The sequence below is a fragment of the Pygocentrus nattereri genome, chromosome 14, assembly GCF_015220715.1.
Source record: "Pygocentrus nattereri isolate fPygNat1 chromosome 14, fPygNat1.pri, whole genome shotgun sequence".
Lineage (NCBI taxonomy): Eukaryota > Metazoa > Chordata > Actinopteri > Characiformes > Serrasalmidae > Pygocentrus > Pygocentrus nattereri.
Window position 1 is genome coordinate 38852934 of NC_051224.1, and position 23271 is coordinate 38876204.

Genomic DNA, 23271 nt, shown 5'->3' on the forward strand with positions numbered 1-23271 from the left:
ACCTTATTGGGTTTTTTTATTAAGTTTGAGGAACCTCCACATTGTAAAGGTTTTGGCAAGAACAACTTAACTTAGTAAAGAAGCTTCTTTATATTTTTAAAACAAACATGGATCTTTAGGGAACTAAAAGTGGACCTTTTTTTAAGGAGTGTAGGTCAAGCACTTTTTATGAACCTCCATAATATTTGAGTTTTAATAACTTGGCACACACAGAATCAACAGATAGTTGTGTGTATACTGAATATTCAAGACATTCTGCTCTGCCCAAAGGCCTCAAGAGGCCAGAGCTCAGCTCCTGACCCTAAGGAACCTTGGATAGTGGATGGTTCTGCACAGCAGTTGTTGTAGATGAGCAGTGTGAAGAACCTTTTTTTAAAGTTTGAGGAACCTCCACATTGTAAAGGTTTTGGGAAGAACCCGTAATTTGTTAAAGAAGGTTCTTTAAACTTTTCAAACATTCTCATTTACAAAAATGGTCAATTAAGGAAAATAGAAGTGGTTCTTCTACGGCAGAAAAATTTGTTGGGACCTTTTTAAAGAGTGTAGGTGAAGCACCTTTATGCACCTACGTAATATTTGGGTTTCAATAACTTGGCACAAACAGAATTCAACAGATAGTTGTGATCACATTGAATATTTAAGACATTCTGCTCTGCTCGAAGGCCTTTGTAGGCCACCGGTCAGCTCCTGACCCTAAAGAACCTTTAAATGGATGAAGGCTTCTTCTAGATCTGCATTTCCAAGCCAAGAACTGTTTGAGGGCTTTTACTGTTTAGAGTGTAGATCAGCACTTATTGAGATACGAGACCTCAGTATGAGTCTTTGAGTGAATAAATGCAGTGCATTCATTGGCAGGGCACCCTTTACTTTACTCACTCCTGCAGTGGAGGAAATGTGTGGGAGTTTCTGTAATAACTAAATCACCTGCTTTTTCCTTCTCGCAGATAGAGGCACAGATAAAAATAGAGGTCAGGCGGGTGTGTAATGAAGACACGGCGACGCAGAGCAGGGCGGCAATCAGCGGCTTACATAAACCCCTCCACACCGCAAATCAGCAGCCGTGTAACGTGGCCGGGTCAAGTCCAGGCGAAGTTCCTGAGAGTCTTATCTGGCTGATGGCCAAACACATGGCACAAAGCCACCGGGAGCTGCGGGTCTTAATGACTCTCCCACACTGGCGCTCACGGGCCTGGTGGGGAAGCTATTACTGTGGAGGGATTCTTATCAAGACCCTCTCATTCTCTCCAACAACACTCAGTCTATCTGCACCCCCTCCTCGGCCACAAAGGAGGGTTGCTATGTTAACCTTGCTGGGTCCCCCACGGCGCAGCTGCCTTGAAACGCCTTCTCTTGCATTTCGTTTAATTACTTCTCACTCTTAACCAGTGGTGGACAGTAACTGAGTAACTGAGTAAATGTAATTAGTTTCTGTACTTTAGTATTTTTGGTGTATCTGTACTGAAGTTTCTCCGTTCTGGGCGACTTTTTCCTTTCACTCCACTACATTTCAGAGTCTAATATCCGACTTTTTCCTCCTACATTTTGAGAAATCTGTCGCTCCTTTTGGTTTCTGTGTGTATAAAAACGTCACATGTCAAAACGAAAGAAGCGCAAAGCCAGAGCACCAATCAGGGCCCAGCGGTCACTTTGTTTAGAGCTGGTTTTGACCTGTTGGTCATACCGACCCAGTGCAGCACGCGGTTCAACGTCAGCGCTGCAGCGTAAAACTTTGGGAGAGTCTGTTCAACATAAATGATGAACTAACCTAACTTTGTGTAAATAGAGCTCAATATAGAAATATGTCCACATATGCAGTCGAGACTGACGCGGCTTTTTTCTGAATTTCTACAAACACCATTTCATTTTATAGTAAATGAGTTTGGGCTGGTTTATGTTTATGAACAGACGCCTACAGATCAACATAGTAAAGGAGCTCATCTGTGATCCTGAGTTTAAAGCCAGTTTTTATTCAACTTTTATTCAAAGAGGCGTGTCTGCAGGTTCTCTGAGGAGCTGGAAGTGAGGCTCCTGAGAAGAATGGAAGCTGAAATAAAGGTAAAGAGTGGGCACAACAAATACTGAAAAAGCTGCTATTTTATTTAGTTATTAAGGCTTCTGTGATACTGCTTAAAGCAACAAGCCACAAGAGCCCAAGTGTTACATAAATTTTATCACCATTAAGCTAAACTGATTTGAAAAGGGAGGCAGATTATTACATAATAATCCGTGTAATGTCCTGCTCTGCTCTGAGGCCTCTAGAGGTCACCATTCAGCTCCTGACCCTGAAGTACCTGTCACTGGACGGTTCTTTTAAAGCGCCATTTTTGTTAACGATGAGTGAAAATGTACGAAGAACCTTTTGAAAGTTAAGGAATCTCCACTAATGTGACTCGTATAATAAAATCTGATTGTAGTGTCCTGCTCTGCTCTGAAGCCTCCAGGGGCCACCAGTCAGCTCCTGACCCGCACTAAAGCGACGCGCTGAACGCTCCAGCCTCTCTGTTTGCCATTGTATGGAAGCCTGCGCGCCCCGGGGAGCCGTCAGTAGACAAAACGATCTGACAGAGACAGACGACGGAGCTGGGACGAGCTGACCCCCTCCATCATCGGCCACCCCAGCGCAGGCCCTGACGGATTTACGCCATTCACTCACACCACAGGAGGCTCCTGACATCAAATTTATGAGCAGAGGAGAGAAGAGGAAATGGGAGGATATAAGAGGAGAGGAGAACAGAGGAGTTATGAGGAGAGAATATAAGTGGACAGGAGAGGATACAAGAGGAGAGGAGAGGAGTTATAAGGAGAAGAGTAGAGTTATGAGAAGAGATATGTGGACAGGAGGACAGAGGAGTTATGAGTAGAGAATATAAGTGGACAGGACAGGATGCAAGGGGAGAGGAGAAGGGAAGAGAGGAGAGGATAAAAGAGGAGAGGAGAAGAGAGAAGGGAGAACAGGAGAGGAGAGGACAGGAGTTATGAGGACAGGAGAGGAGGACAGAGGAGTTATGAGTAGAGAATATAAGTGGACAGGACAGGATGCAAGGGGAGAGGAGAAGGGAGGAGAGGAGAGGATACAAGAGGAGAGGAGAAGAGAGAAGGGAGGACAGGAGTTATGAGGACAGGGGAGGAGGAGAGAGGAGTTATGAGTAGAGAATATAAGTGGACAGGACAGGATGCAAGGGGAGAGGAGAAGGGAGGAGAGGAGAGGATACAAGAGGAGAGGAGGTGAGTTGAGAGCAGAGGAGAAGCATGAAGAAGAGGAGACAAAAGAAGAGAGGAGAGCGGAGAAGCAGTGACTTTTTAGAATGGGCTAAATGATTTCACATCCTAAATGTAAGCGTGATCATAAGTTGGAGTTCACACTGCAGGAGGACCCAGTCTAGACACGGGGCAGCTGATTCAGTTTGAGTCACGTGCTGACGGAGACTCTGACAGCAGCCGTGTTGCGACGGCCTGTCTTTACTCATGCTGCACGAAAAGGTCATGAAAGTGAGAAATTTCCTCCTGCTTTCAAGTACAGTTTACAAAGCACCACCTCAAACACCACGTCTGTAAAGAAACCCATTACACGCAGAAACGAAGCTCGAGGGGGGAGAAGCTTCAAACCGAAACATCATCACGGTATCCCAACAGCCCTGTGTTCCTTGACCAGCACAGCACACACTAACACACCACCACCACGTCAGTGTTACTGCAGTGCTGAGAATGATCCACCACCCAAACAGTACCTGCTCTGTGAGGGTCCATGGGGGTCCTGACCACTGAAGAACAGGGTAACAGAGTATCAGAGAAACAGATGGACTACAGTCTGTAACTGTAGAACTACAGAGTGCAGCTATGCAGTAAGTGGAGCTGATAAAGTGGACAGTGTGAGTAGAAACGAGGAGGTGGTCAGAGTGTTATGCCTGATCAGTGTATATAGTTACTGTTGTTCGTGGCGTTAACACTGCACATGTCACGTCTGTTTATCTGATCTTGTGCCAGGAAAGACACAACATAGATTAAAAGCTCTGTAAATTGCCTAATGGCCGTTTTGCTGAATGAAAATGGACTGATATTTTTATTACGCAGGCACGTGCAGATGTTTGAACAGATAAATAACACGTTTTGTTGATATGCTGCTTATTGCCAAATAAAAAAAATAAGTTCACATGTTCTCTACAGGGAACAAACACAAGCACAGCACTTTTCTATGTATTTTAATTTCTATGTATTCACCGAAAAATGAAGCATAATAATAAGGGTGCCATAACTTTTGCACAGGCCTCACTTTATCATTTTTGTTTGTGTCGCCCCCCCCCCCCCCCCCCCCCCCCGAATGTAAATTCAGCAAATAAAGCACAAACTGTAGAAGACGTGCACTTTTTCAATCAGAAAATCAACACAATGTGTCGCGTGGCCAGGGGAGTCAAAAATAGCTGCTTTTTGTGACATCACAAAAACAGTGGCTTAGTTTCCACATATGGCTGCACACACGGAGTGAACAGCACATTTTATGACCTTAAAATTATTTAAATGCCACAAACAGCTTGTGGGGCAGTCGTGGGCTGGAGGTTAGGGAACCAGCCCTGAGACCGGAAGGTCACCGGTTCAAACCCCTCGGCTGACAGTCCATGACTGAAGTGCCCTTGAGCAACTGCTCCCCGGGCGCCGTGGATAGGGCTGCCCACCGCTCCGGGCAAGTGTGCTCCCTGCCCCCTAGTATGTGTGTTCACTAGTGTGCATGCATGTAGGTGTTTCACTGCACAGATGGGTTAAATGCAGAGGTCTAAATCTCAGCTGGCTAAAGCTTCAAAAAAAAAATTCATTTTTTAAAAATGCACAACAGGGACCCTTTAAAGCCAAAGCAGGCTGTGCAAGCGTTAGTAAATCTGCCCTTATATTTCGTACATCACGGCAGATGTTCCAGCATCAGTTCGCCGCTGTAGTGCGGTAATAACTTCCACATGGCACAGAGCACTCAAAGAGGAGGGTGGGGGATTGTGAGAAAGCGGAGGAGACTTAGCGGTCTGAGGCCCGAGGCTGTGCAAAGGTCCTGACCTCTACTGCGCAGAGCAATCTACAGAGGCCTACTGTGGTCTCTGCGTATGCACGTCTTGGATAAGAGGGCAGGAAAATAAGAGCAGGGCAAGCTCTCTTCCTGTAGAATATGCAGGCTTTCCTCATTTCCCCCAGAGTTCCCTCTGTGCAACCACCACCCCCCAAACAGACACACACACACACACACACCACACACACACACACACACACACACTCCCCCATCCTGTGTGCGTGCATGTGTGAGAGTGCGTGGGTGTGTGTCTTTTGTTTTATCACAGTTCCTCCTCATCCTGAATCTTGTCAAAGGCTCCCTTCAGACGCCATTTAATGCTCGCGACCTCTCGTCTCGAACCCCACGGTCTGTCGCTCTGCGGGGGAGCAGCAACATCAAGCACCGAACGCGCCGCACAAACACCTCAGTCGTTTGAAGACGGATGATTCTGTTTCCCGTCAACAGCAAAGAGGACACAACGCATTGTCTATTTCTGTGACTGCTTGGAGTGTAAAATTAGGACCCAACTGATACTTAATATTAACTAATATTAAATTACTATAGATTTAAGACCAGCCCCTTTTCTTATTTTGCCCCTATTTATTATCACCCCCCCCCAATTCTTCAGTGATATGAAGCTGAAGTCAGAGATTCTCCAGATTCTTGTTTGAATTTTCCAGTTCCACCTTAAATGGAGCCGCAGTGACATTCTGCCTCTTCAGGCGTCAGAACTGCTTGACTATTTAAGGTGGAACGGGAAAGTTAGCCAGCTCACTACCGAGACATCAGCATGCTATTAGTGACTTGTCCTGCTTGTTATGAGGAAAAACGACCAAAATACGTTGAAACAACATTAAATAATAATAAGATGGTTATTGTAATTTTCTTCTAAGTTTCTAGTAGAGTGTCCACTCACTGTCCACTCTATTAGACACTCCCACCTTGTCGGTCCACCTTGTAGATGTAAAGTCAGAGACGACAGCTCATCTGCTGCTGCACAGTTTGTGTTGGTCATCCTCTAGTCCTTCATCAGTGGTCACAGGACGCTGCCCACAGAACGCTGCTGGCTGTATTTTTTTGGTTGGTGGACTATTCTCAGTCCAGCAGCGACACTGAGGTCTTTAAAAATTCCAGCAACGTTGCTGTGTCTGATCCACTCAAGCCCCCTACACTATACCAATAAGAGTCCTTGGGCAAGACTCCTAACACAACCTTCGCCTACTTGTGTAAAATTATCAAATTGTAAGTCACTCTGGATAAGAGCGTCAGCCAAATGCCATAAATGTAAATGTAAGTGGAGCTGATAAACTGGACAATGAGCGTAGAAACGAGGAGGCGGTCAGAACGTTATGCCTGATCGGTGTACATTACCAGCCATCCAGTATGCGCTTGTGAGCAAAACGTCCATCAAATAATATTTCCCGCTCTTTTACCAGCGTTTATAAAGACCGAACTGAGCAGCCCGACCTGAAAACCTCAAGAGAGATTTTCCGAAACGCATACGAGCTAAAATTAATCTCTTAATGACCAATAACTCGACCAAGTGCCTCATTTACAAAACTTTGAGAAGCCACAAAAGCACGAGACTCAAGAAAATGACCCTCACAGAACACCTCAACATGGCCAGCAACAAACAAGGCCTAGCTGCTGAAGTCAGCACGCTAACTGTGCTATGCTAATGGACCACAGAGCTGTGAAGGGAAGCTTCTCATGCTAACGTGGCTAACAGCAGCCACAAAAGCCAGTGGGGGCTGTTGTGTGATCTCTTCTCAACTCTAAGTGGCAACTGAAACAGAGTTTAACACACTGGACTGCAGCATTTGCAAGTCTTTCAAATGCGTGGACCACTTCAAACGAAGCACAAGCTAACGGCTGTTTCTGAGGCGCACTGAAAGGCTTAATTCAGACGCTCCATCAGAACATTCGCTCTGGAACGCGCCGCAGCCGTCACCAAGCGCTTTACAAAGGGGTTTACTTTACTGCACGACTTGGACTGTGTGTATATGTATTCTGACATATGGAGTCTATTCAGTCAGTGTTATTTGGCTAGTAGGACAGACTAGGAGTAGAAATTATTCAGCATGGAAAGCACCGAACAGCCTCTTTGCAACCTTTCCACACCTCGGTGGTGTAGAGCTTTTCACAGCTTTGTCAACAGGAAATTAATTCACATCATTCATATTATATATATAGTAAACATACCATTGCTGTTGGAAAAAAAACACGCATTTTTGCCGTTTTTCAGTTTTTGACATAATTTGAAAATGCGTGGTGTTCTTTACCCTGTGTATACATTTCATGATGAATGGACCAAAAGAAACAGCCCAAAATGACTTGGAAAGACGTCTGGTTCCATTGACTTACATTTAACGTGAATGGGGTTTTTTTCCTTCTCCTGTAAAGTTACCGTTTTGGAGATACGGGGTTTTATGTACACGGTGTTTAATGCAAGATATTAGACAATCATCATGCCTGTTGTATTTAAACTCTGCTGCTGTAGAACTTTCATTCCACCGTAAAGTTTTGGTTGAGGTCAAACTCTTGAAACACCCAACAGAAAATTACCCAAAACATTTTTTGCCGTTGTGTTATCCAGGTCCAGCTAAGCAAGCTCTCCCACTGGTTAGGACTTCAGGAGCTGGACTGAAGGCCTGATAAGCAAACAGCATGTTTAAAAACTGACAGTGTAATCAACTGTTTTATAGTGGTATGTCACTCTAGACCTTCTGGAACTTCTAGATATGCACTGACTATGGCTACAGGGTTTCCATTTGGCTGTTAGGAATGGAAAACTGCAGTGGGAGCTCTATGCCAGGTCTGCAAAACTGATGCATATGACTTAAAATATATCACTGCTGTCGGAAGAAAACCTCATATCTCCATTTTTTGTCGTTTTTCAGTTTTTGGCTTAGTTTGAAAATGCCTGTTGTCGTTTACATTGTGTGTAAATTTCATGACAAATGGACTAAAAGAAACGGCCCAAAATGACTTGGAAAGACGTCTGGTTCCATTGACTTGCATTAAAAGTAGAGTAGGTTTTTTCCTTCTCCTGAAAAGGTTACCATTTTGGAGATTGGAGGTTTTCATCTTACAACAGCAATATTTTCATACCTGTTACAAGCTTCAGATAAAGCATTTCGAGTGTTTTTTAAAAGCTTCGAGCACGTTTTATGCAGAACTGCCTGAGTAAATCGCTGTTAGCTTAGCATTAATATTCCACCAGGGTAGCTAGGAAATATAAGCATTAGCACAGAGCTGATTTTTAACTTTTTAAGATTATTTTTACATATAAGATCTTTCTTATTGTAAATAGCATAACAACTTTTTCCAGGTTTAACACAATTTTCCCTTTAACATTACATATAAACACATCAGAGGACTCGTGTAGGTTCTCTGGTGGTTCTGGATGGTAAATAAATTGTCTATATTTGTGTTGTAGTCATGGCGACCCCTGGTTCCCATCACCGCCACTGTAAAGTCATCGGAACTATTTCACACCAGACCCACTCTGAATCTCTCCGTTCACATCTCAAACACTGAATTATGCAAGGATTTTGCTAATTTGGTGGACATCCCCCATTTAACACTTGATAAATGAGGCCAGTGAATGGAGCCAGAACACAACCAACCAGCACTCTGCCATGACTCACCGTTTAACCACTGTTTCTAAAGAGAGGCAGAGTGAGTCACAGGCCTCACCTGCGTCTAGAGAGAAAGAGGGAGCGAGGGGGACAGAGGTAGAGTCGATTACCTTTGATGGTCGTCCAATACAGCAGGCATGGAGCGCACCACCATGCCAACAAGCAGCCAGGCTGTAGCTATCACACCTCACTAAAGCACAGCAGGGCAAATCCTGAGCAGCAAACAGCTGCTTTCGGAGGACCATGCAGTGGAGTCGAGCTGCTAAACGCATCAGCACCACAGTCTGATACAACACAGCCTTAAATCATCCTCCTCCTTCAATATAATCAGCTGCACTTCACACTGAGAAGGGAATGCAGGCTGGACACAGTGCCAGAACGGGTACTGTGAGGTACATGTACATCACTCACACATGTTTAATATTCACCGACCGGGCATGACATTCTGACCACCTGCTTGTTTCTACGCTCATTGTCCACGGTCATTTTCAGCACTGCAGTAACACTGACGTGGTAGTGGTGTGTTAGTGTGTGTTGCGCTGGTACGAGCGGATCAGATGCAGCAGTGCTGCTGGAGTTTTTAAACACCTCAGTGTTGTTGCTGAACTGAGAACCAAAAATATCCAGCCAACAGCGTCCTGTGGGCAGCGTCCTGAGACCACTGATGAAGGACTAGAGGATGACCAACACAAACTGTGCAGCAGCAGATGAGCTGTAGTCTCGGACTTTACATCTACAAGGTGGACTGACGAGGTAAGAGTGTCTAATAGAGTGGACAGTGAGTGGACACAGTGTTTAAAAACTCCAGCAGCACTGCTGTGTCTGATCCACTCAGACCAGCACAACACACACTAACACACCACCACCACCACGTCACTGTTACTGCAGTGCTGAGAACTACAGAGTGCAGCTATACAGTAAGTGGAGCTGATAAGACGGACAGTGAGCGTAGAAACGAGGAGGTGGTCAGAATGTTATGCCTGATTGGTGGTTATTATCTAAACACAATTATTGCCAATAAAAGTACAATATATGTCAAAACAACTATAAGCACCTGCTCCTGCAGCATTTGCTTTGAAATGAAGGGTATTAATAGTGAGTTTGTCCCACTTTGCTGCAGAAACAGCCTCTATTCTTCTGGGAAGGCTTTACACCAGATGTTGGAACATTGCTGTGAGAATATGATTGATTAGTGAGGTCAGGTTCTGATGATGGATGGTCAGTTCTGGATGGAGCTCCATCACTCCAGAGAACACAGTTCTGCTGCTCCGCAGCCCAATGCTGGGGGTCTTTATATCCCTCTAGCCCACACTTGGCACTGGGCATGAGGACCTTAGGCTTAGGTATGGCTGCTCTAGAGCATTCCCATTCGATTGGTCACTGTCTTTCTATGGAGACTGTATAAGCCGCACAGCCGGAAATGGATGCACCTTAAAAAAGCATATTTCACTCTTTAGAAGCGTCTGGACACAAACCAGCCATTAGGGGTGTACTTTGTGTACTTCTGGTGCCGGTCCCAAGCCCGGATAAATGGTGAGGGTTGCATCAGGAAGGGCATCCGGCGTAAAACTTGTACCAAAACTATCATGCGGATCCCAAATATGATTGACATACCGGATCGGTCGAGGCCCGGGTAAACAACAACTGCCTCCGGTGCTGTTGACCAGCAGGGTGCCGGTGGAAATTGGACTACTGTGGGTCGAAGACCATCAAAGAGGAGAGGAGAAAGGCGGGTTAGAAGGCAGCGAGAGAGAAGGAAAGGCAGGAGTGTGGAGGTTAGAGTAGGGACTCTGAACATAGGGACAATGACTGGTAAAGGCAGAGAGCTTGCAGACATGATGGAGAGAAGGAAGGTAGATATTCTGTGTGTGCAGGAGACCAGATGGAAAGGAAGCAATGCCAGGAACATTGGAGGTGGATTCAAACTGTTCCATCATGGTGTAGAGAGGAAGAGAAATGGAGTAGGGATAATCCTAAAGGAACAGCTTGGGAAAAGTGTTCTGGATGTAAAGAGAGTGTCAGACAGGATCATGAGCCTGAAGTTGGAGGTTGATGGTGTGATTTTGAATGTGGTCAGTTCATATGCACCACAGGTTGGTGGTCAGTTAGGAGAAAGGGGAATTTTGGAGTAAAATGGATTAAGTGGTAGATGGTGTCCCTAGAGAGGAGAGATTAGTGATTGGTGCAGACGTCAATGGACATGTTGGTGAAGGATACAGAGGGGATGAAGAGGTGCTGGGTATGTATGGTGTGAAACACAGAAATGCGGAAGGTCAGATGGTTGTAGATTTTGCAAAGAGAAAGGAAATGGCTGTGGTGAACACGTATTTTCAGAAGAGGGAAGAACACAGGGTGACATACAAGAGTGGAGGGAGGTGCACACAGGCGGATTAGATCCTTAGCAGGAGATGCCACCTAAAGGAGATTGGAGATTGTAAAGTGGTACCAGGGGAAAGTGTAGAAAGGCAGCATAGGGTGGTTGTCTGTAGAATGAGATTAGAAAAAAAGAAGAGGAAGAGAGTGAAGACAGAGCCAAAGATTAGATGGTGGAAGCTGAAGGAGGAGGATGGTTGCAGGCAGTTCAGGGAAAAATTGCAACAGGCCCTTGGGGGCAGTGAGGAGCTACCTGAGGACTGGGAAACTACAGCTAAGGTGGTGTGAGAAACTGGCAAGAATGTGTTGGGTGTTTCGTCTGGTCAGAGGAAAGAAGACAAGGAAAGTTGGTGGTGGAATGAGGAAGTCCAGGAGAGTATTCAGAAGAAGAAGGCAGCTAAGAAAAAGTGTGATAACCAGAGAGATGAAGGAAGTAGGCAGGATTACTGTGAGGCTAGTCGCATAGCGAAAAGAATGGTGGCAAAGGCAAAGGCTCAGGCCTATGATGAGCTGTATGAGAGGCAGGACAGTAAAGAAGTGGCGACCCCTAAAGGGATCAGCTGAAAGAAGAAGAAGCGTCTGGATACAGCACTGAGCAAAAGTCCAAGATCCAATTTCCAATCAAAACTGCCATTAACTACTTATATTAAGTATAAAGTACAGTTATTCATTGTAATATAGCAAGATAATATAGTATTAATTTCTATGGCTTAGAAATAAGACAATGTATTTACATGAAGAACGTTAAAAAAAAAAAAAAATACTTCAGTTAAAAAAAAATATCAAAAGCTACTGACAAAACTGGCTCCTAACAACCACCTGGAAGAGCTGGTCGACCCCAAAACTGTCCCCATCAGGTAAACAGCACTGAAAGCTTTGATCTCTGAGAGAGAGGAGAAGATCAAGCTGCTTCAGATCTGAAAACATCCACAGGGGTTTCTGTCCATCCTTCCACTGTGAGAAGACCACTCAGTTCTGTGGGTCTGAAAGGACGTGTAGCTGATCAAGAAGAACCTCACTGAGAAAAGGAGACGGACACATCGAACAAAGAAGCTGAACGATGGACTGACCACCCCATAGTCCAGACCTCAGCACCACTGAATGGGTTTGATTACTGATGAGAAAATCATCAACCAGCTTCTCAGACTGAGCTTTGGAGGCGTGGAAGAATATCCCTGCAGATTTGGGCATTTTATTACTTCTGCATATAAAACGCAACATAGGACTCTTGATTAATCAACTAAAAGTGACCTTTTCAGAGGGTCAGTAATGATTGGTTGATAGTTTGTGTAATGATAATGCGCATCGCTGCTGTCGGAAGAAAACCTCGTATCTACATTTTTGTCATTTCTCAGTTTTTGACATCATTTCAAAAGACCTGTTGTTGTTTACATTGTGTGTAAAATTCATGATGAATGGACCAAAATCACTCAGAAAGACGTCTGGTTCCATTAACTTCCATTAAAACTACAGTAGGTTTTTTCCTTCTCCTGTAAAATTACCATTTTGGAGATATGAGGTTTTCTCCCGACAACAGCAATATATCACATTTTATTGCTCTCTCTTACAGGAAGAAAGTGCCTCATTTCATTTTTGTGAATTATTCAAACTTTTTTCAGCATTTATACTCATAAATACATTCATTCGAATGGGTGCCGTGTTGTTTTCCAGTCATTTTGCTGACGCTGAAGGGTTCTGTAGCCTTTCGAGGTATTTGGCACAGAAAAGAGTCACAGTAGAGGAGCAGCTGAATGAAAAGCACAAGCAAACCTTAAAAAACAGGGAATGAAAAAGAGAGAGAGAGAGAGAGAGAAGCTCAGCAGAGAGCGAGGTGGCCTTGAATGTGTAATGCCGAGCCAATCATAAATCCCCGGTCAGGGAGGCCCACTGAGCCCCACAGGGCTGCAGGCTGGCCTCGCCTCGCAGGCCACAGACAGCACAACAATACCCCGCGCCATTTAATTAGGTACGGCCCACATTCACCACCCCGCCGCCTCTCTCCTGCATGCCTCCTTCTGCTCTCTCTGGAAGCCCTGGAGGGTCCTGAGCTCTGATTGGCCCAGCCTGAATAGGGTGGTCAGTTTGAACCGGGCAGGAGTCCAGTAAAATGCCTTAAGAGTTCGGCTGACTGGACACTGAGAGCACAGGCCCAGCAGGTAGACTGAGAGAAAAAACTTGGCCAAGAAACAGCAGCTCCACTTTTTTATCCAAGCTGTGTTCTAGTGATTTTTATATGAAACAGGACAACAGCCGTCACGATTTATCGATTAATCACATCTTTATTTTCAAACAATCTTCAAAAAATCTTGTTCCAGTAAAGTATTTTGAAATCTTTAAAAGTCTATGCATGGTTTATTTTTCAGAAAGTCCATTTTTAGAGTTCAATCTATCTAAAAAAAAACTCTAGATACTTGACTAACTGCGATCAAACAGTGGGCAGCCCTACTGATGAGTACCAAAACATCATCACGATACTGGATCCATATCCGTATCAGCGGATAACTGCTTGAAATTAAATCTGGAGCATCAGACAGATGTTTAGATTTGGCTGATATTCTAAACTGAAATTTGTTGATTCATTTATTATACAGAACATTTATGCAATGTTGGGTTACTGCACCAAAATATCTGCATGATACTGCTGCATATCGCTGCTGTCGGAAGAAAACCTAGTATCTCCCAAATGGTAATTTTACAGGAGAAGGAAAAACCTACTTTATTTTTAATGTAAGTCAATGGAACCGGACTTTTTTCCAAGTCGTTTTGGGCTATTTATTTTGATCCATTCCTTATAAAATTTACACACAATGTAACGGACAACAGGTGTTTTCAAAATATGTCAAAAACTGAAAAACGACAAAAATGGAGAAAAGCGAGGTTTTGATCCGACCGCAGTGTTTATATATTACTCTCTACAAATAAGTGGAATAACCCTGTTGTTAATTCAGGTAGATGCAGCCCCAGTTTCCACTTTTTCTGACTGTTTATGAATCTACCTCAGCACCACAATATCCAATACTGTGAAAATCCAACCAACCTCTAAGACCGAACTTGCAGAAAAATATCCCTGCAGATTTAACTAAAATCTGACAACAACTCTCCTGAAAAGAATGGAAGTCAAAGGGTGAAAATACTAAATGCAAAGCGTCTGATACTCTATTTCGTTTTTGGGGCTTTTGTGTACGGCTGAATGCAAAAGTTTGGGCGCCCCGGTCAGATTCCATGTTTTGTCGATTTCCTAAGTCAAATTAAGTAAGGATGTAACACCCTCTACAGGGAGCACAGAACAGGTTTCTGCTACTTTTACTGCGCAATTTCGATTTATTAGCCAAGTTTAACATATTTACAAAAAAAATAGGCCACATTTAATACCCAATATCCCTGCTGTCGGAGGAAAACCTCGTATCTCCAACTTTTAATACAAATCAATGGAACCAGACCTTTTCCAGGTCATTTTGTCAAGTCCAATCATCCCGAAACTTACACACAATGTAAAGGGTACCAGATATCTGCAAATTATGTCAAAAACTGAAAAATGTCCAAAAATGGAGATCCGGGGATACTAATTTAATGAATTAATTGCACTTAATTGCCATTTTCACTGGAAAAGAAATGAATAAAGGGTGGTCTCTGACCTTCGCACAGTACCGTATGCACATGGAAAACACGTTTAACATCGACATCGGCCCCCAGCTTTCATATCAGTGCATCTCTACTGATGAGCACGACGCACAGTGGGAACTCTAATTACAAGAGTATCTAAAACCACCAGCTTGCCGGAGCATCTGGCCGACAAACAGGGCACATTTCCAGCTAAGCTAAAACAACAACAAGAGCTTCGCTGCTAAATAATAAGGCCGTCAGGTCTAATAACCCCTAATGTTAGTGTCTGAAAAATAGCTGAGCTTCAGACTTCGCTCGGTTCCACTGTTTCCTGTACACCTGCCCCTGTGTTTCCTCTGTCATGAGCCTCAGCCTTCCTGCTAGCACACTAACCGCAGGCAGCTTGCAGCGCGTTTGCCTGGCCTTTTCTCCGATTAAAGCGGCTCTCTTTCTCACACGCCACACCTCCGCAGGCCTGTGTGGTCCTGCGCGGCTAATTTTCTCTGCCGTCTCGCCGAAGGATCCGCACCCCCGCCCCGAATCCTCACCGGACTGTTCGCACTCAGCAGGGCCTCAGCTCGAGCTGTGAACTCATGGTGATTCACTCACACACATGGGGTTGAGTGGTTCCTTGTACTGTGTGAACAGATTACAGGCAATCATCACATGCGCACGACTTGCATTAGCCCACATGTATGCCGAGGCCTAGTCTCGCTGGCATTTGTGAGGAAAGGTTTGTGAGCGAAACTGCATTCATTTCAATGGAGTTCATGCCGATGAGCCACAACTGTGCAATAAATGAATGCCGCCACACATCGGGTTCAACTTTGGTGATCTCTGAAACCCGAATTCGCTTCGTTTAGCAGCACCGATCCTCCAAAGTAGAGCAAAAACCTACCTAACTAGCGTCTGAGCACAACTCTTTTCGCTGACTTTTCAACATTTCTGCTTAATTCAACAGTTAAAGGCGTAAACAAAGTGTGGTTTGACGTGAAATGCTGTAGAGAAAGTTGCCGTCTCTTTACAGTGGAACCAAATGACCACACTGGCGAATAAAGCTGCTATATTATCTAAAACTGAATAAAAACAGGCAGTGAATTCATAACCATTTCATGTAATAACTTTCTGTGAGGAGCGTTTAGAGGTGGACGTCTGGTTCCCATCACCACCACTGTGAACGGCTCTGATTCAGTTTCTCTAGAACGGAGCGTTTCACACCAAAAAATGCATGAAGTGTTGAGTTGAATTCCCCTTTATTTCTTTATTGCTGGCTATAAATAAACATGTGAAAGAGAGACTGCATGATACGAACATTCACTCAGTCATATATACACTCACCGGCCACTTTATTAGGTACAGTTGTTTAACACAAATAGCTAATCAGCCAATCACACGGCCGCAACTCAGTGCATTTAGGCATGTAGAGGTGGTCAAGACGACTTGCTGAAGTGCAGACCGAGCATCAGAACGGGGAAGAAAGGGGATTTAAGGGGCTTTGAACGTGGCGTGGTTGTTGGTGCCAGACGGGCTGGTCTGAGTATTTCAGAAACTGCTGATCTGCTGGGATTTTCACGCACAACCATCTCTAGGGTTTACAGAGAACGGTCCGAAAAAGAGGAAATATCCAGTGCCCGGTCAGTTGTGTGGACGAAAATGCCTTGTTGATGTGAGAGGTCAGAGGAGAACGGGCAGACTGGTTCCAGATGATAGAAAGACAACAGGAACTCAAATAACCAACCAGAATCTCTGAGGAACGTTTCCAACACCTTGTTGAAAGTCTGCCATGAAGAACTAAAGCAGTTCTGAAGGCCAAAGGGGGTCCAACCTTTTACTAGCAGTACCTAATAAAGTGGCCTCTGTGTGTGTGTGTGTGTGTGTGTGTGTGTGTGTGTGTGTGTGTGTGTGTGTGTGTAAAAACAAACTACACAAATAAATAGATTTTGAAGATGTGTTTTGGGTAAGACTTTCGCACAGTACTTTGTATGTATGTATGCCTCACTGATGTCAGATGAAAACCTCGTATCTCCAAAATTGTAACTTTACAGGAGAAGGAAAAAACCTACTTTACTTTTAATGGAAGTCAATGGAACCAGACGTCTTTCCAAGACATTTTGGGCCGTTTCTTTTAGTCCATTCATCATGAAATTTACACACAATGTAAACAACAACAGGTTTTTTCAAATTATGTCAAAAACTGAAAACACACACACACATTATATATATATATATATAGATAGATAGATAGATAGATAGATAGATAGATACACTACATTAGAGTATGTTCCATTAGTCAGTTCTTCAGTAGTAGCATTCGATGACTCAACAAATCCTGTACTGGCAATATCAGAGTGACTCACACACTGTGACTATTCACGCAGTTACAGTATTTAAATGCCTCTTTTATGAAGCCGCTGTCACGCTCTGATTACTATTATCCTGCTGTATTGCTCATGTCAATCTTCTGAACGGAAACCTTTGTCAGCTGCGCAGGACAAGCCCAGTTACACCTCGAACTCACCGACCACCATGATGTTGAACTCAAAGCCAGCCTTCATGGTCTAGCGCCTCATCTGGTCCAGCACAGCCTCGATGCCCACGTAGCCAAACAGGTCGCTGCCTTTGATGATGCCCTGCGTGTTCGGCTCGCTGAGGCAGGGCGGCGGCTGCTCCGGTTGCTTCATCACCTCTGGCTCCTCCTCCTCCACCTGAAGCTCCACCTCGCTCTCCTCCTCCATCCGGACGGGCGACTCCAGCTCCGAGTCCAGCTCCTGCGCCGTGTCTGCAATGGAAAACAAAGAGAAAGATCAAGATTGGGAACGCTGCCACATGGCAATGTTAGCCTCTAGGGCTGCACGATACGGAGAAAACGCATGCATTTAGAATACAGCTCACTGTAAAGAGCTCTGGCGCATTAGTTATATGACATGTCTGCATTAATTAACAAAACTTACAAGCTGTTTATGGATTAAATACACAGGTCAGGTATAACATCATGACCACCTCCTCGTTTCTACGCTCACTGTCCACTTTATCAGCTCCACTTACTGTATAGCTGCACTCTGTAGTTCTACAGTTACAGACTGTAGTCCATCTGTTTCTCTGATACTCTGTTACCCTGTTCTTCAGTGGTCAGGACCCCCATGGACCCTCACAGAGCAGGTACTATTTGGGTGGTGGATCATTCTCAGTACTGCAGTAACACTGACGTGGTGGTGGTGTGTTGGTGTGTAGTGTCTCAGCGTCGCTGCTGGACTGAGAATAGTCCACCAACCAAAAATATCCAGCCAACAGCGTCCTGTGGGCAGCGTCCTGAGACCACTGATGAAGGACTAGAGGATGACCAACACAAACTGTGCAGCAGCAGATGAGCTGTCGTCTCTGACTTTACATCTACAAGGTGGACCGACAAGGTAGGAGTGTCTAATAGAGTGGACAGTGAGTGGACACAGTGTTTAAAAACTCCAGCAGCACTGCTGTGTCTGATCCACTCAGACCAGCACAACACACACTAACACACCACCACCACGTCAGTGTTACTGCAGTGCTGAAAATGATAGTACCTGCTCTGTGAGGGTCCATGGGGGTCCTGACCACTGAAGAACAGGGTAACAGAGTATCAGAGAAACAGATGGACTACAGTCTGTAACTGTAGAACTACAGAGTGCAGCTATACAGTAAGTGGAGCTGATAGAGTGGACAGTGAGTGTAGAAACGAGGAGGTGGTCATGATGTTACACCTGACCAGTGTACACTTTTACAGTATTTAGTGTGTCACTTTTTACATTTATTACAGAAACTCGCAAGAATGTCTGAAGAACATTTACAAGTGTAGCTTTAACCTTTAGAAGTCTTGAACTGTTATTAATACCCACCCTTCCTCTTTATGAGGAGGCCTCGTTTTTCCGTGAAGTATGTATTAACACTCACAAGGTCAAACTTTTATTAGCTCTACTAAAATGTCAAAGTCACTAGTTTTATAATAAATGTACATTCTGTGTTGACAGGTTTGAGTCTGCGCTTCTTGCCTTTTGTCAAAGAACGACCAAAGCAGAGCAAAAAACCCGCTAAAGGAGGGTCTTCCTACAAAACAAGACTTCATCAAATTCAAATCAAGATCCCTCCTGCTTATAAATGCAAAATTGAAAAATGTACAATCTGAAAGTCATTTCTTTACCCTTAAAAAGCCAGAATTTTTAAGAATGGATGTTAACCTCAGAAAAATACATGGAAAATGTGCACTAAAATTTGTATTTCTTCCCCCAATTTAGTCATTTCCAATTCCACCCACTGGTTAGGGCTCCCCCAGTCACACGATACCACCATCGCACTACCCAGAGGGTGAGGTCTAGCACAGAACTGCCGCTAACGCAACGTCATTGGACAGATCTGTTACATCAACTGAAACACACCTGACCAGCATCACGTTGAGTTATGGGGGAGAGGAGGGGCCATCATACCCACCCAGAGAGCGAGACCAATTATGCTGTCTTGGACTTCCGGATGGCTGTGGCATCACCAGGGATCGAACTCGCGACCTCCTGCTGACGGACCAACGCTTGAGACGGTTGCGCCATGGGTGACTCAGGTGTTTTGCAACTCATGCGACTATATCTACAGCATCTTGTGTCTTCCTGCTTTTCAATTTGGACTCATTTGCTAATGCACGTGCTAAGTGCTAAGTGCTAACTGCTAACTGGGATGCAAAGCAAGCCCCGCCCCCACGAATACACAAAAGATGCACAAAAAGCATTTGCCGAATGAGACGAGAACAATATGCTGACTCCACTCGGCCTTTGTTAGGTGTATTTTCCCATGCCTCCCGTGAATGAGAACCTGGGGCTCGACTTCCAGAAGGACACACTGACTTCACTCAGTGAGTCAGCGAGGGTTAGCCAGGTACGCTTTCCCAAGCCTGTGTGTGAACCCGACTCGGTGCGCCGTGAGCATGCCCAGTGCGAGCGGGTGGAGATTAGTGGAGATTATGATGACTGACAGGAGGCGAATGTAGGTGAGGCAGAGATTGATTCAGATGGTCTGCTGTGATAATGAAGACGAAGAATGCAGAACTGCCCGTGCTTGTGCGTCTGCTGGATGGCTGAACCGAGGCACGGATGTAATCTGTTCGCTTGGGCCGCTGCTCTCCCTGCCTCAGACTTCGCACGGCCCTCTGAGGGTCTGCTGCACGGAAAGCACCTGCGATATGCGCTGAACTTTACCCAGCCAACCTTCAAACGGCCCCTCAGAAAATGATAAATAGAAAAAAATAAAATGTCGCTGCGGTTCAGGCTACAGTTTGTTCAGCTCAATTGAGCGCGCTTGCCAGAGAGCTGACTTATAGTGCAGGCTTCACTCTGCAGAGGCAGTCCACTGAGGTTCAGACGCCACTCTGTAGGCCTGGCTGGATTACATCATACATCGGGTAGTCCATCGCAAGCTGATTGGTTGAGAAGCGTTTGAATCATGCTGTTATTTCACCATAACATCACAGTTTTTTCATAAAAACTGCTTAGCAACGACTTTCACAGCTGTAGGAGACACTCAAGCCATTCGCTGAAGATGAGACGACACTAAATACCCAAACTGTCGTCACCACTGAGCAGCTTTTCAGTTGGCAGCTGTGACAGAAGAACAGCTGAACAACCTGGAATCAGCCAGAAATGAACCCACCACCATTCGCCAAACTAAACGGGCTGTAAGAAGCTTTACAGACCGGCTGGAGCAAAACAACATTAATACTGATCTGGACAAACTGACCAAACTGAGCTGAACCTGATATTGGCTCAGTTTTATGGCTCAGTCTGATTTGGTCCGACTCTGAAGATCAGACACGTTTGGCGAATGGTGTTGGGTTCATTTCTGGCTGATTCCAGGTTGTTCTTCTGTTCTTCTGTCACAGCTGCCAACTGAAAAGCTGCTCAGTGGTGACGACAGTTTGGGAATTTAGTGTAAGGAGCTATAATTAGGAGGAAGGAGCTGAACATTAAAACATATTAAACACCGCGTTCACGGCCAGTTTATTCATTTCTTACTGTATTTATTTAACTGCTGTATTAAATCAATAGAACACTAAGTTGTGCGTCATCGCCAATAATCCACGCCGACCAAGTCGCAGCCGTGATGTTACTTACAAACCCAATTCGTCATTTTTCGGATGAGTCAGATCACGATCCTCATGATTTGTTGACACAATCTTGTAAAGAATAATATGCAAATTTGCATTTTTCACCATGCTCAAAATTCATCTCACTCACACAGCGGTCATTTGGCTCACTGCATCAAATACATGGGTGTGAACAGGGTAACCACTTTCCCATGTTATAAGCAGGTAATAAGCAATTATGTGACTTCTGCGTAATGTGAATAAGGCAAATTATACACACATTGAAATATATACAATGCAAGAAGCTTGAGACCACCTGGCACATTGCCTGTGGTCAGTGGCCACGGTGAATGGACAAAGGGGACGCTCAGTAAAGGCAGAATCAACACTAGTCTTTGTCCAGATCACAATTTTAATGAAATGCACCATAAAAGGCTGCAGGACAACCTGGGCATAGCCAGGACAGGGCGCTACAACAACCATGAGGAGGAGAAGGTCAAACGCTCAGCGGTCCCTGAAGATGAGAAAGTGAGCAGCTTCATAACGAAGTGCATTTGCATTCTGTATTGACAGGTTTGAGTCCGAGTTCCTCGCCTTTTGTCAAAACGGAGGGCAAAAAGGGCTGTGAAAGAGGTTTTTCCTCACAAAACAAGGCTCATCAAACTCAAATCATGATCAAATGTCTCCTCTCCTGCTTACAAACACAAAACTGAAAGTTTACAACCTGCATCTCCACACAGCTACGAGTGGGAAGCAATTCATATTAAACCGCAGCCGACCACTGCGACTAATGGCTGTAATCTGAGTCATCCGAAGTGATGTGCAGGTCAGCTTTGATGACATCCGCTGTCTCATGATCGTCCACCTTCGGGCACCGTCTCAGTGCTCGTTAAGCACATCCCTCCATCTCGCTGAGGAGGGTGAGGCGGTGTTGACACGTTTTGGCCTCGGGCGCTCGGCTGTTATTCACTTTCTCAATAAGCTTTTACTGAAGGCTCCCTCATGCCACGCCACGGGCCACCCATCGCCTCCACGAGCCGGATCACAACCGCCCCAATTAAAGCCACAGCTCTGAGTCTGGGCAGCAGCGACTGACTGCTATGTGAACTCCACAGTGAGCCGTATCTGCTGAGCATTAATGTGGTGCATATCAGTGAAGTGAAGCAAAACCACTGACTCAAAATACAGTGCAAGTCATGATGTGTATGAATAATTTAGATTGGCATCGCCTTAGACACCCTCAAGGTAAAGCGTAAGCTGACAAACAGGAAACAGCCGTGCATGAACACGATGCTCACCACTGCCAGCTACTATTACTGAAATCAGAGCATAAAGCTACAAGCAGCAGGTGTAAAGAATGACCATTGACTTACTGTTAATGCCAAAACTGGTATTCAGATATTTAAGGGGAATTCCCATTTAGATTAGCCCTTATTAGTCCCACAACTGGGAAATTTCACCCATCCGTGCAGTGAAACACCGCATACACACTAGTGAATGCACACATGCTAGAGAGCAGCGAGGGAGCACACTTGGTGGGCAGTCCTATCCACAGCACCCAGGGAGCAGTTGGGGGTTAGGTGTCTTGCCCAAGAGTTCTTCAGTCATGTACTGTCGGCTCAGGAGATCAAACCAGCGACCTTACGGTCACAGGCCTGGTTCCCTAACCTCCAGCTCATGACTGCCACATTTACAGCGGTTCTTCACAGTGGTGGTGATAGGAACCAGACGTCTGAAGAGTTTAATGCCTCTAAAAGCTCCTTCAGATGAGATGCTTAAGAACAAGCTGCCACCGGGCCTCATTCACCAGTATCTTCCTAAGTTTGTTCTTAAATGTGTTCTAGAGAAAGGTCCTAAGAAAAAGCCCACATAAGAAAACACTGGCGAATGTCAGAGTCTTTGTGAAAACGGTGTCTGTGGGTTTTAAGAGGAAACTGCTTCAGAACGGTTGGTGAATCAGGCCCATCTTTTTCCACAGTTTTGAGAAGATTTTAGAACGTTTTTCAAGTCCATTCACGGTGGAAGGGTACATGAAGGGTGCTGTGAGGCAAAGTAGCCCCCAAAGAAAACGTTTCCCACCATCAACATTTCATATTCTCTGGTGGTTCTGGATGGTAAATAAAGTGTCTATATCTGTGTTGTAGTCATGGCGACCCCGGGTTCTCACCACCACCACTGTAAAGAGATCTGAGAAAGTTTCTTGTACGCTGTACAGACGCTTCGCTACAATGAACTGTTTCACATTAAACCACTCGTGATTGAATTATGCTCTGATGCCCTCGAGCGATATCAATTTCTATTACATGGAGCTCCTCCAGAACCAAGAATTAATGGGTTAAATGGTTAAAGTAAGCTCATATAAACTGATCATTATACATTACAATACCCAAGTTCACATGCTGTGTTGGTCTTGTTGAGAAAAAGAGGGCATCTATTTTTAATTTGCTTGATTTCACAAAGTCATTTAGGGCGGTTTGGTGTGAAACGTTCCGTTCCAGAGAAACTTAGTGAGTCAGAAGTCA

The 23271-nt window shown here is 44.8% G+C and overlaps 1 protein-coding gene across 1 annotated transcript in view; it reads right to left on the bottom strand.

Annotated features, from left to right (window-relative positions):
- The window catches only part of sept12 (septin 12), a 135582-nt gene that overhangs the window by 27157 nt on the left and 85154 nt on the right, over positions 1–23271 (bottom strand). Inside the window, 1 exon segment of the mRNA XM_037544888.1 lies at positions 17168–17428. Within this exon segment, the coding sequence (XP_037400785.1) occupies positions 17168–17428 (261 nt within the window).